General features: G+C 48.3%; 1 protein-coding gene across 2 annotated transcripts in view; it reads left to right on the forward strand.

Annotated features, from left to right (window-relative positions):
• LOC140185601 (slit homolog 1 protein-like) overlaps window positions 1–14,516 on the forward strand; it is a 315,402-nt gene that overhangs the window by 245,351 nt on the left and 55,535 nt on the right. For both annotated transcript variants that reach the window (XM_072238998.1, XM_072238997.1), the window contains exons 29-34: window positions 543–682; window positions 2,851–2,944; window positions 3,745–3,882; window positions 7,633–7,864; window positions 12,075–12,205; window positions 13,919–14,073. In XM_072238998.1, coding sequence (XP_072095099.1) covers window positions 543–682; window positions 2,851–2,944; window positions 3,745–3,882; window positions 7,633–7,864; window positions 12,075–12,205; window positions 13,919–14,073 — 890 coding nt within the window. The remainder of the gene's footprint in view (window positions 1–542; window positions 683–2,850; window positions 2,945–3,744; window positions 3,883–7,632; window positions 7,865–12,074; window positions 12,206–13,918; window positions 14,074–14,516) is intronic.

Here is a 14,516-nt window from a genome sequence, read left to right on the forward strand (position 1 = left end):
AGATTAGCTTAATTTGCCACCTGTACATCAAAGCATTGAAGCACAGGGTGAAATGCGTCATTTGCGTCAGAATGTGCTGGGGAACGGCCCGTAAGTGTTGGCACGCTTCTGGCAGCAACGTAGCATTCCCACAACTTTGGAATGTGGCGGGGGGGGGGTGAAACCGGAGCATCTGGAGAAAACCCACATGGTTACGGGGAGAACATACACCCTCTTACAGACATCAGCGGGAATCAAACCACAGTCAGCAAGCACCAGCGCTGTAAAGTAACTGATTTAACCAATATGTTACTAGAGCGCAATACACGCACACTCTCTCTCTCTCTCACTCACACACAAAGGGTATATTCAAAGCAGAGTTGATAGGTTCAGAATCTTAAAGGTTAAGGGGAGAGGGCAGGAGAATGGGATAATAAATCAGCCATGATAGAATGATGGAGAAGATTCGATGGGCTGAATATCCTATGCTTTACTACCCATTCCCAGCTGATTACTGAGTGTGCGTTGGACTGATTCCAGTTCTGCCTCCTGTTTGCTGACAGGTGTACTTGCCCAGAGGGCTTCCTGGGGAACAGCTGCACTGTGAATGTTGACGACTGTGAGGAGAATTCCTGCAGGAATGGTGCCACGTGCCTGGACGGAGTTAATAACTACACCTGCCTGTGTCCCCCGTCCCACAGAGGTGAGGCGTACCCGCACGGTCAGGCTCCCTGGGGGAGGGTGGAGACACACAACACACATCAAATGCTGGCAGAACTCGGCAGGTCAGGCAGCATTAATGGAGAGGTTGCCATTTCAAGCCAAGTCCCTTCATTAGGGCCTGATTGACTGATGAGTCAATGCCAACTGCTTAGTCCTGAGGAATATTGAAGATTTAATGAGGGTGCAGAGGAGATTTACCAGGGTGTTGCCTGGATTAGAGGGGGTTAAATTGAATTTAGAGTAGGTTAAAGGGTTGGCACAGTATCATGGGCTGAAGGGCCTGTACTGTTCTATGTTTTATTAAGCTGGAAAGAGTGCAGAGGAAATTTATGGGAACGCTGCTGGGACTTGAGGGACAGAGGTATGGAGAAGGGATGAGCAGGTTGGAAGTAAATCGGAGTGTAGGAGAATTATTAAAGTGTATGCCGTTAAGAGATGCACAGATAGAGTGAATGCGCACAGTCTTTTTTTCCCATGGTTGGAGAGTCACGAAGTAGAAGATGAGGTTTAAGGTGAGAAAGGAAAAATTTAATGGACACCTGAGGGGCAAATGTCTGACCCAGAGAGTGGTTCTCTGTATGGAACAGTCTGCCAGAGGAAGTGGTTAAGGGAGGTACATTAACAACACTTATAAGACATTTTGACAGGTACATGGATAGAAAAGGTTTAAAAGGATATTGGCCAAATGCGGGCAAATGGGAATCTTGCTCGGCATGGCCCATTTGGTCTGTGTCACTGCCGCAGAGGAGAGGAGATGGAATGCACCATGATTATGTGCCCAGGTCCCCCTGAGGAGAGGCCGCTGGTGTGGAAGGGAAGGGCAGGATGTTTTGGGCTCAGAGCCGGGAAGTGACGAGAGGCGATCACTGAGGATCAGTGGTGCTGATGTCTCAGATTTTAGTGTTCGGGGGACGTCAGTGGTGCCTGCTAATGTCAGGCTGTCACACAGTGCTAACTCTGTTACACTTGGAACGTCGCACTTCGAACTGATTAGAGGCTTGGCAAGGAATACCGCAAATTGCTAATTACTGTAATTATACGACATGCATCACTGACACCAGCACCACAGTGTTAATTAAGAATTAGCACAATCCCCTGTATTTTACCCTAGAGGTAGCGAATAGGTTTGGATCAAATTCTTTGAACATTAACTGAACTTCAGCTATTCCCATCCCCACATACACTGGCAGGTACCCCTCCTGCACCCCTAAATCCCTCTTGCCCTCCTAAAAGCAGTAACCACTGCCAAGGCAGAAAGGGCTGGCAGGCTTGCAGAGATGATTATGGGCTGTAGGAAGGCGGGGGTTGACCATTCCCCATGTCTCTGCCATGGAGAAAGTGAAGAACACAAAGTTCCTGGTGTGCACATAACAGACAATGTCAACACCTCCTCATTAGTCAAGAGGGTACAGCAGCATCTACACTTTCTGAGGAGATTGAGGCCAGTAAAGCTCCCTGCCCCCATTCTAACAACTTCCTGCAAGAGCACCAAAAGAGTCCTGTATGGCTACATCATTGTGGGGTACGGAAGCTGCCAGGCATCAGACCACAAGACCCTACAGGCGGCGGTAAAAACCACCGAGAGAATCACCAGGGTCTCCTTCCCTGCTATTTTGTGACATCTTCCAGCAGCGTTGCAGCTGAAGAACCTGAAGCAATGTAGAGGATCCTAGCACCCGTCCCACAATCTCTTTGACCCACTACCATCAGGAAGGAGGTACAGGAGCATCAGGACTAGAACTGCCAGATGAGGTTACAGCTCCTTCCCTCACGCCATGAGACTAATGTTTCCCCTGCCACCACCGAGGTCTCGTCACTAGGATAGCGAGCTGTTTATATTTTGCTGTGCTGGGTACTACATGCATTTTGAATTGTACTTGGTTAACTTATTTATGGTAATATTTTATTTTATAGGCTCTGTGTGATATATGTTTTGTGGGGGCACTGTGGTCCAGAGGAACATTGTTTTGTTTGGTTGTATTTACATAGGGTCAAATAACAGTAAACTTGAATTTGAACATGACTTGAACGAGAGGTCATTTCGTTGTGGCCCCGAGGAATGGATTCGAAACCCATGACCTCCGAGATCGGGCCGCTTCTGGTTTGCGAGGCCGTGTCACTGAGCCTTGTTCTCTGCTGTGGTTACAGGGGTTCACTGCGAGGAGCCAGTGGACTATTGCGCCCCAGAATCTAACCCATGTCAGAAGGGTGACAAGTGCACAGTCACCGTGGAGGGACCAAGGTGGGTCAGATACTGGAGTCACTCTATTCCACGCAGCTCAGAGTGACCGAACCAAGACCTCGAGTTCAGGAGAGGAAGGAATCCGATCTTATTAAACTGTAGATTGAACTGGTTGGTAGATGGTGACCCTGAAAAATAAACTGCAGGCACGATTAAAGCAGCTTTATCTCGTATCTAACCCGTGCTGTCCCTGCCCTGGGAGTGTGTGATGGGACGGTGTAGAGGGAGCTTCACTCTGTATCTAACCCGTGCTGTCCCTGTCCTGGGAGTGTGTGATGGGACAGTGTAGAGGGAGCTTCATTCTGTATCTAACCCGTGATGTCCCTGCCCTGGGAGTGTGTGATGGGACGGTGTAGAGGGAGATTCACTCTGTATCTAACCCGTGCTGTCCCTGTCCTGGGAGTGTGTGATGGGACGGTGTAGAGGGAGCTTCACTCTGTATCTAACCCGTGCTGTCCCTGCCCTGGGAGTGTGTGATGGGACAGTGTAGTGGGAGCTTCACTCTGTATCTAACCCCTGCTGTCCCTGTCCTGGGAGTGTGTGATGGGACGGTGTAGAGGGAGCTTCACTCTGTATCTAACCTGTGCTGTCCCTGTCCTGGGAGTGTGTGATGGGACGGTATAGAGGGAGCTTCACTCTGTATCTAACCCGTGCTGTCCCTGCCCTGGGAGTGTGTGATGGGATAGTGTAGAGGGAGCTTAGTACAAAACTTGGTATAAGATTGTTAGGGCATTATGCCTTTGTACCCTGATTATCCTAATCTAGGTCTCCTGATGTGATCTGTGTGCTGTGATTTTTAGGTGTGAGTGCATTTCCGGGGATGTGGGAGAGAACTGCAGCAGTGCCATTGGCAACTGTCATGGCCACCAGTGTCAGGGAAACGGTGTGTGTCTGGATACAGCCGATGGTTACACCTGCCTCTGCTCAGAGGGTTACAGGTGAGTGGTCACAGTCATCCGGGCAGCTCAGAGCCCATGGCGATTCAGCAGTGGGAAAGCTCCTGTAATATCTGTCACAGGTTCAGGCCACTCCAAAGCATCATAAGATCAAGGAACGGCTTTGCAAAATGTGGTCACTGTCACAATTTCAACAGCTACAGCAATGAAATGGAGGCTTTGGGGAGGGTGCAGGGGATGTTCACCAGGATCTTGCCTGTATTAGAGTGTGTCGGCTGTAAGGAGAGGCTGGACAGACTTGGGTTGTTATTCAATTCAGATCAGATTCAGATTTATTTATCACGCGTATATCGAAATGGCTGGTGGCGTAGTGGCATCAGCGTCGGACTTTAGGACGAAAAATCCCAAGTTCAAATCCAGCCGGCTCCCCTGCACGCTTTCCATCTGTGCTGGGTTACGAGCTGGTGATCTCTTTGGAAACTCACCCGGCAGAAGGCAATGGCAAACCACTGCCGTAACTTGCCTCGTACATGGTTCCCCACTACATCAGAGAGGCGTGGAGGGAAATCGTCCGCTAACTGGAGGAACTCTGGATGCGACGTCCCTTTCCTTACGTCGAAACATGCAGCGAACGGTTTAGTGACCAACACACACACAAGGATGTGCTGGGGCAGCCTGCAAGTGATGCCACACATTCTCGCTCCAACATTGCATGTTCAGCAGAACAGCTCAAGCAGCGAAACAAGCCCTGTCCTACCCAGTCACACTCATCGACAGGATTGCAGCACCAGGGTGGGCTGCTTCCAGACCTCCAGTCCTTGGCTGCCGGCTCCCAAGTCGTCAGGCTTTGCACTTTGATCCAGGACATTCCGATCATGGCGCAGAGTCCGAAGTTGGAGATCCACTTCTCTGGAGCTTTGGAGATTGAGAGGACATCTGGACGAGGTTTACAAAATAATGTGGCTGTAAATAGGGGAGACAGTCTCCTTCCCAAGTCAAATAATAGAGAGCATAGCCTGAAGCTGAGAGCGGAATGTTTAAAGCAGATGTATGGGGCACGTTTTTTTTTACACAGAGGGGTGAGTGTCTGGACCACCAGGGGTGGTGGTGAAAGCAGGTAAAAAGGTGGACTTTAAGAGGCTTTTTGGTAGACACATGAGAAGGGAGGACTAGGGATCACGTGCAGGCAGAAGAGGATAGCTTCATTTGGTTTCATGTTTAGCACAAGCACTGTGGGCCGAAAGGCCTGACCCTCTGAGCAGGGTCCCAGAGACATCACCTAACAATCTGCGCCGGTCGCTGTTTGGCAAGGGTTAACAATGGGACGGGCTGACCCAGAAAGAAAGAAAGAAAGAATGATCAGCTTTATTTGTTACGTGGACATTGAAGCATAGAGTGAAATATGGCACTTGTGTCAGCGGACAACTCAATCCAAGATGCGTTGGGGACAGCCCGTAAGTGTTGCCACTCTCCGGTGCCAATATACCCTGCTCACAACTTGCATAAGCAATCTGTATGGTTTTGGAATGTGGGAGGAAACCAGAGCAGTCGGAGGAAAGCCACACAGTCACGTGCAGAACATATAAACTCCTTACCGACGGCGGTGGCAGAGACTGAACACCACGTCTGTGTCACCCATCATCTTATAAACTTCCGTCTGGTTCCCCCTCAGCCTCTGCTGCCCCCATTTTTGTCCAACCCATCATGCCCTTGAATTCTAAATACAGCCTCTAACAGGATCTGGGGGAGCACTGGGGGAAACTCGCAATCACAGGGAGAGCATGCTGACTCCACATAGACAGCACCAGAACTCTGGCTCTCTGATACTGTGAGGAGGTGCATTGTTAGCAGAGGAAAGTCAGCCATGGCTGATCTTTTGTTTGCTGGCTGTGGCCACGGGCAGGTTGGTGCATTAGTTGGCTGCAATGTGTGTTTAAACTGCTTCCCGCTCAGTACAGTCCCCCGGAAAAGTGTGGAGGAGTACACTTTGTAAACCTGAGCTTGAAGGCAGAATACAGGGTTGACTACATACAAGAGAAAATCTGCAGGTGCTGAAAATCCAAAGCAACACACACAGAATGCTGGAGGAACTCAGCAGGTCAGGCGGCATCTACGGAAAAGAGAAAACAGTCGATGTTTCAGGCCCAGACTATTCATCAGGACCGGAAAAAAAGAGATGAGAAGTCGGAATAAGAAGGTGAGGGGGAGGGGAGGAAGAGGTACAAGGTTTTGGGTGATACGTTGAAGGAGAGGGGGAGGGCGAAGTAAGGAGCTGGGAAGTCGATTGGTGAAAGAGAACAGCCTCCACCTGATAACATCAACATCGATTTCTCGAACTTCCTGTAATTGCACCCCCCCCCCCACCATTCCCCATTCCCATTTCCTTCTGTCACCTTACCTGCCCATCAGCTCCCTCTGGTGCTCCTTCCCCCTTTTCTTTCTTCCATGGCCTCCTGCCCTCTCCTATCAGATTCCCCCTTCTCCAGCCCTTTATCTCTTTCATCAATCAATTTCCCAGCTCTTTACCTCATCCTCCCCCTCTCCCGGTTTCACCTATCACCTACCACCTTGTACTTCTTCCTCTCCTCCCCCCACCTTCCTACACTGACTTCTCATCTCTTTTTTCCAGTCCTGATGAAGGGTCTCGGCCCAAAGTGTCGACTGTTTACTCTTTTCCATAGATGCTGCCTGGCTTGCTGAGTTCCTCCAGCATTTTGTGTGTAATACAGTGTTAATGCCAGTGTGGAGGAACAAAGAGATTTTGGAGATCACAGCCATAGTTCCCTCAAAGTTGCAATGCAAGTTGATAGGGTGGTTAAGAAGGCATGTGGTGTAATGACCTTAATTAGTCGGGGGATTGAGTTCAAAAGCTGCGAGATAATGTTGCAGCTCTATAAAACCTTGGTTTGACCACACTTGGAATATTGTTTTCAGTTCTGGTCGCCTCAGGATCAATTCTCCCTCTAATTATTTTTACAGCTGAGCGGCCAACCACTGCTCTTAGCAGGAAATGTTTACTTGGCCTGAAAACTGCACGGCACTTTAATAAAATATTGTATAAAAACAAGTACCATCTGTGCAGCAGCAAAGGTTATGTGCGCGGGAGCATTGCAGTTACTGTGCAGCCACGCACCTGCAGCTTAAGAGGCAACAGTGCTCATGATAGGAAAGATGTGGAGGCTTTAGAGAGGGTGCAGAGATTTGCCAGGATGCTACCTGGATTAGAGAGCATGTCTTATGAGGATACTTTGAGCTAGGTTTTTCTATTTGGATATTTATTTATTTATTGACATACATCACAGAATAGGCCCTTGTGGCCCTTTGAGCTACGCTGCCCAGCAATCACCCAATTTAACCCTAGCCTAATCACAGGACTAGTTACAACAACCAATTAACCTACTAACTGGTACAACTTTGGATAGAGGAGTATAAAACGAGAAGAGGCATAAATTGAGTGGACAGCCAGTGCCTTTTCCCAGGGTGGAAATAAATAATACCAGAGGGCATAATATTGAGGTAATTTTGAGGTATAGGGGGATGTCTGAGACAGGTATTTTTACACTGAGTGGTAGGTGTGTGGAATGTGCTGCCAGGGGTGGTGGTACATTAGGGGGATTTGAGAGATAAGCACGTGGATGAAAGGAAAGTCAAGGGTTATGTGACAGGGAAGCATTGGATTGATCTTGGAGTAGATTAGGACACAACATCGTGTGCTGTAGGGCTTCCATGGCACTGTACAGTTCTACGTTCATTCCCCTCGGTTTCTGGCCATGTCTCTCTGTCTCCACCCAGTGGCCGTTTCTGTGAGCTTCCTTCGGCTGCCTCCTCACCCCGCGTCCCGTGCCGGCCGCAGGACTGCCTCAACGGCGGGCAGTGCATGAGCGACAGTGCCCTGTGCCAGTGCCTCCCCGGCTTCGGGGGGGCCCGCTGCGACAAGTTGGTCAGCGTCAACTTTGTGGATCGAGACTCGTACCTGCAGTTTACCGAGCTGAAGAACTGGCCTCAGGCGAACATCTCTCTTCAGGTAACCTGCGTCAGGGCCAAAGTCAAAGTTGAATTTATTGTCATATGCAAAGTCTAGGTACAACAAGAAACTTATTTGCAGCGGCATTGCAGGGAAATAGCATACATAAGCACCATTCACTGGAAAACATAAATTAAATACCATTTTTACACTCAGTGGCCACTTTATTAGGTACACCTGTGCATCTGCTCGTTAATATAAATATGTAATCAGCCAATCATATGACAGCAACTCAATGTATAAAAATCATACAGACATGGTCAAGAGATTTGGTTGTTGTTCAGGCCAAACATCAGAATGTGGAAGAAATGTGATCTAAATGACATTTACTGTAGAAAGGTGCCAGACAGGGTGGTTTGAGTATCTCAGAAACTGCTGATCTCCTGGGATTTTCACACACAACAGTGTTTGTAGTTTACAGCAAATGGTGTAAAAACAAGAAAATATCCAGTGAGCAGCAGTTCTGTGAGAGAAAAGGCCTTGTCAGAGGTCGAAGGTCAGAGGAGAATGACCAGACTGCGTCAAGCTGACTGGAAGGTGACAGTAACTCAAGTAACATTAACTCAATAACTCAAATAAGAGCATTCCTGTATACACTACATGTCGTACCTTGAAGTGGATGGGCTACGCAGCAGAAGACCACAGGAGATACCTATTAAAGTGGTCACTAAGTGTATACCAGTCACAGTTTGCATTTTTAGAGTAAAGAAAGGGTTCCGGAGGTGTTTCATGGGAACATTGCTATGTGAAGACTGTTACTAGCATATCATCTAACACTTTGATAAACTTCTAGAGATGAACAATGAAGAGTATCCTAACCAGTTGCATCAATGGCCTGGTAAGGAATCACCAATGCCCAGGAACGGAAAAGTTCACAAAAAGTGTTGGACACAGCACAGTCCATCACAGGCAAAATCCTCCCCACTGTTTTGTACATTTACAAGGTGCACTGCTACAAGAAAGCAGAATCCATCTTCAAGAACCCTCACCATTCAGGCCTGGATCTTTTCTCATTACTGCCACTGGGCAGGAGGTACAGGAGCTCTAGGTCCCACACCACCGGGTTCAGGAACAGTTATTACCCCTCAACCATCAGGCTCCTGAACCAGTGTGGTAAACTTCACTGACCTGATTCCATAACCTGCAGGCTCACTTTCAAGGACTGTACAACTTGTGTCCTTTCTATTATTCATTTCCTCTTCTTCTTCAGCCCACTGGGGCAGAGGCCGGCTACAGCAGCTCACGAGAGCCTTCTGTCCTGGCCCAGACCTTCAAGTTGTCTCCAGGTGCAGGCCATCTTCAAAGATCCTTCCTCTCTCAAGGATGAGGCTTTTAGTGTTTCTGTAGCACTGTTTTTTATGGGATGGGTTCACTGTAGCTCCTCGTTTGGCAGCCAGGCTTGAGACCGTCTGTGGCAGATCTGTGTGATTTGTCTTCTGCATATTGGCTGTTTGTCAGTCATGGTTATTTATAGTTTTTTTCCCATAAATTCTATTGTACTTCTTTATTTTCCTGTGAAGGCCTGCAAGAATATGAATGTATGTGACAACATATATGTAATTTGATAATAAAATTTACTTTGAACTTAGAATTATAGAAGGGCTACTTTGACGAGTGACCAGAAGCTTCAAAATACACAGAGGATGCTGCAGAAAGTCAGCAGGTCAGGCAGTGTGTAGGGAGGGGAATAAACAGTCGACATTTTGGACCAAGATCCTTCATCAGGGGAGGTCTCAGCCTGAAGCATCGACTGTTTATTCTTTTCCCTAGATGTTGCATGGCCTGCTTGAGTTGCTCCAACATTTTGTGTGTGTTGCTTCAGATCTCCAGCAGCTGCAGAATCACTTGTGTTTCTAACTGGAAGCCTCGAGTGCTTTAAGGAGCAAAGGAGACGGCAGGGAGGTTCAGGGAAAAAGTTCCAAAGGTCAAAGTAGATTTATTACCAAAGTAGTTACCATATAGTTCTATGAGATTCATTTTCTTGCAGGCGTTTAAAAGAAATACAACAGAATTGTACAAAAACCTACAAACAAACAAAGAATAGCAAACAACCATAAGAAATGGGAGTGGAATCAGACCATCAAATCAGCTCAGCTATTCCATCACCCAAAAGGGTTGCTGGTGAACACAGCAGGCCAGGCAGCGTCTCTAGGAAGAGGTACAGTCGACGCATCGGGCCGAGACCCTTCGTCAGGACTAACTGAAAGAAGAGCTAGTAAGAGATTTGAAAGTGGGAGGGGGAAGGGGAGATCCAAAATGATAGGAGAAGACAGGAGGGGGAGGGCTGGAGCCAAGAGCTGGACAGGTGATTGGCAAAAGGGATATGAGAGGATCATGGGACAGGAGGTCCGGGGAGAAGGAAAAGGGGGAGGAGTGGGGAAAAGCCCAGAGGATGGGCAAGGAGTATAGTGAGAGGGACAGAGGGAGAAAAAGGAGAGAGAGATAAAGAATGTGTGTATATAAATAAATAACAGATGGGGTACGAGGGGAAGGTGGGGCATTAGCGGAAGTTTGAGAAGTCAATGTTCATGCCATCAGGTTGGATGAACATTGACTCCTCAAACTTCTGCTAATGCCCCACCTCCCCCTCGTACCCCATCCGTTATTTATTTATTTATCTACACACATTCTTTTTCTCTCTCTCTCCTTTTTCTCCCTCTGTCCCTTTGACTATACCCCTTGCCCATCCTCTGGGTTTCCCGCCCCCCCCGTCTTTCTTCCCGGACCTCCTGTCCCATGATCCTCTCGTATCCCTTTTGCCAATCACCTGTCCAGCTCTTGGCTCCATCCCTCCCCCTCCTGTCTTCTCCTATCATTTCAGATCTCACCCTCCCCCTCCCACTTCCAAATCTCTTACTAGCTCTTCTTTCAGTTAGTCCTGATGAAGGGTCTCGGCCCGAAATGTCGACTGTACCTCTTCCTAGAGATGCTGCCTGGCCTGCTGCGTTCACCAGCAACTTTGATGTGTGTTGCTTGAAATTCCAGCATCTGCAGATTTCCTCGTGTTTGATTTATTATCCCTCTCAACTCCGTTCTCCTGTCTTTTCCCCGTAACCTTTGATGCCCTGACTAATCAAGAACCTATCAACCTTTGCCTTAAGTATACCCAATGACTTGGCCTCCACAGCCGTCTGTGACAATGAATTCTACAAATTCACCACCCTCTGGCTAAAGAAGTTCCTCCTCATCTCCATTCAAAAGGGTTGTTCTTCTGTTCTGAGGCTATGGTCCTGGACTCCCTCACTATTGGAAGCACGCTGCCCATGTTGATTCCATCTAGGACTATCAAACCAATGAGCAAAAGAAGACAAGCAGTGGAAATAAAAATACTCAGAACATGAGTTGTAAAAAGTCCTTGAAAATGAGTCTGTAGGGTATGGAATCAGTTCAGAGTAGTGGTGAGTGAAGTTATTCCCGCTGGTTCAGGAACCTGATAATTGTATGGTAATAGCTGTTCCTGACCCTGGTGGTGTGGGATCAAAGGCTCCGGAACACAATTCCAAGTCAGGTTTATTGTTTGTGTGCACAAGAACAGTGAAGTAAACTTGCTTTCAACAGCATTACAGGCATATAGATTCAGATTCAGAATATTAATTATACACACAGTAACTCTGCAAGACCGTGAAGTAAAAAGATTTTTCAAAACGAGACATTAGTGCAAAAAAAACACCACAGGAAACAAGTCCATGATAGAGACAGCAGATGCTGGAATCTGGAGCAAAAGAAACAAGCTTCTGGAGTAAGGTTGAGGAAAGATGAAATTTGGCCGTACACATCAGGGGAGTGGAACTGTGGTCGTCCCTAGGATGAGGGTCTTGGTCATGAGATGCTTGTTGGGGGAATTTGGAATTTCTAGTGCTGTCAGGGGCTCACGTACACATGTGCATCTCCTGTGTATTTCTCTTGCTGGCCGACATCAACCCTGCCTTCCCCACTGTCCTCCCCTTTTGCCCCCTCACCCCCTTCCATTCAGAAATGGCGGAGGAGTTACGAAGGCCATGCCCAGCATCAGGCGGGTCGGTGAACAGAGGACGTGGGCTGAAGTTGCGATTACTCAACGAGTGGGGAGATGGCGTTCGATGCGGACAACTGCGCTCTTGGCAAATGGTCCCAGAGGCTGGTGGGACCAGGTTCCAAGTCCTCCTTCTAAAGGCTGTATCAACAGGGGGGGATCACTAATAATACCCAGGTGTTTTATTCCCCCTTTCAGGTGTCCACTGCAGAAGATAATGGGATCTTGCTGTACAACGGAGACAATGATCACATTGCAGTTGAGCTTTACCAGGGCCGCGTGCGCGTCAGCCACGACCCTGGGAGTGATCCCAGCTCTGCTATCTACAGGTAACGCCCTGAGGCCGAGAACGTTTGCAGTCATTTCCCATTCCAGGGATAATCCAGTCAGCTGCCTTCCTCTTCTCTGGTTCACACTCAGATTTATTTATCACACATGGGGGCGGGGCATGGTGGCTGAGTGGTTAGCACAGCACTTTACGGCACAGATGACCCAGGTTCAGTTCCCGCCACTGCCTCTGAGGAGTTTGCACGTTCTCCCCGTGACCGCGTGGGTTTTCTCCCACGGTTCAAAGATGTACCGGTGGATAGGTTAATTGGACATTATCAATTAGACTCAGCTGAAAGCGGGGGACTGCTGGGTGGTATGACTTCAAAGGGCTGGAAGGGCTTATTCTGTACTGTATCTCAATAAACAAACAAACAAACAAACAGTGAAAAGCATTGTTTGCGTTGACAACCGACTCAGCCTAATGATGTGCTGGGGACAGCCCGCAAGGGTGACCACACATTCCAGCACCAACATAGTTTATCCACGATGTTCAGTTGAACAAGACAAGCAACAAGACAGTAACAGCAAAACAAGCACATTTCTTCCCTCCTTCCTCCACCACCACCTCACACACACACAGTCCTCCAACCCCAGGGTAGGCTGTCTAAAGCAGAGTCAACACTTAATGTGGGTTATCCTTTGTTAGCACTGGAAGAGAGAAAAGTTAGTCTTAAGTTGAAGGGAAGTTAGAGGGAAGGAGTGAATGAAGAGACTATCTCCGCCAGGGTGAGGTCAGAGTTACCTTGGGGATAAGATCAGTGGGGTGGGGGGGACAGTTAGAGAGAAAATAGGTTACAAAGTCTGTGAGATGAGGGCATTGGGACTCCTTGTGCAGGATACTGAGTTCCACTTGCAGGTTAAGACGATGTTGAGGAAGGCAAATGCAGTGTTGGCATTCATTTTGAGAGGACTAGAATATAAAAACAATGTAGTGCTGAGTCTTTACAAGGCACCGGCCACACTGTACTTGGAGTATTGTGCGTAGTTTTGGGCCCCTTGTCTAAGAAAGGATGTGCTAGCGTTGGAGAGGGTCCAGAGGAGGTTCAGGAGAATAATCCAGGAATTAAAGGGTTAACATATGAGGAGTATTTGATGGCTCTGAGCCTGTACTCTCTGGAGTTTAGAACAATGATAGGGGAATGTCATTAAAACCTATTGAATATTGAAATGCTGGATAGAGTGGACATGGAGAGGATGCTTCCTATAATGGGGAGTATAGGACCAGAGGGCACAGACTCAGTATAGAAGGATGTCCCTTTAGAATAGAGATGAGGAGAAATTTCTTTAGCCAAGGTATGGTGAATCTGTGGAATTCATTGCCACAGAGTGCTTTAGGAGCTAAGTCATTGGGTATATTTAAAGCGGAGATTAATTAGTAGAGGTATCACGGGTTACATGGAGAAGGCAGGAGAGTGGGATTCAGAGGGATGATTGAATGGTAGAGCAGACTTGATGCCCTTAGGTCTAATGGTCTTAATACAGAGCGAGAACTTTGACAAGGAACGTGACATGTCAGCTGATAAGAAAACAACTCAGCCTCTGCAACCTTTCCAGATCCCAGCAACGTTTGTGTGGATAACCCACGGTGGGGCCTCGCCAGTGAATCTAAAGTTGCAGCCGTTGTCATTAATCCACCTACTTGTTCGTTTGTGTCTGGGAGTGGAAGGGGAGCAGAATTGTTCGTTACTGACTCCATTTCTGTGTCCCTGCAGCCTGGAGACCATCAATGACGGACAGTTCCACACCGTGGAGATCCTGACCTTAGACCAGATGGTCAACCTGTCCATCGACGGGGGGGCCCCCAAGAGCATGGAGAGCTCTGTCAAACAGTCGGCACAGAACCGCGAGACACCCCTGTACATCGGAGGTAACGATGGGAAGCTACAGGCAACTGGTTCAGCCCCGGCTCCTCCACCTCATCCGCTACCTCTCTACCCTCACCTCCCTTTCTCAAGCCATTGCCTCTTCCATCTCTCCCTCCTTCTTCCTCCATCATTTCCTCCTGTGCATCCGTCTACCTCTCCATCCCCTCTTCAACCATACCATCTACCTCTCACTCTTACACATTCACCTCCTCCCTTCTTCACCCACTCCTCTACGTACCCTCCTCCACCATCCCCTCTTCCATCTTTCCTCCTCTTCCTACTGTCCATTCCCTCCACCTCCCCTCCTCCATTCCCTTGTTTACCACATCACCCTTCTCCTACTCCATCACCTCACTTTCTCATCCCACTCCCCACCCCATTCCTTTCAACCTGCACCTCACTTCTCCATCCCTCACCCCTTCCCTCACTTACCTCCATTCCTTCC

The sequence above is a fragment of the Mobula birostris genome, chromosome 21 (assembly GCF_030028105.1).
Source record: "Mobula birostris isolate sMobBir1 chromosome 21, sMobBir1.hap1, whole genome shotgun sequence".
NCBI lineage: Eukaryota > Metazoa > Chordata > Chondrichthyes > Myliobatiformes > Myliobatidae > Mobula > Mobula birostris.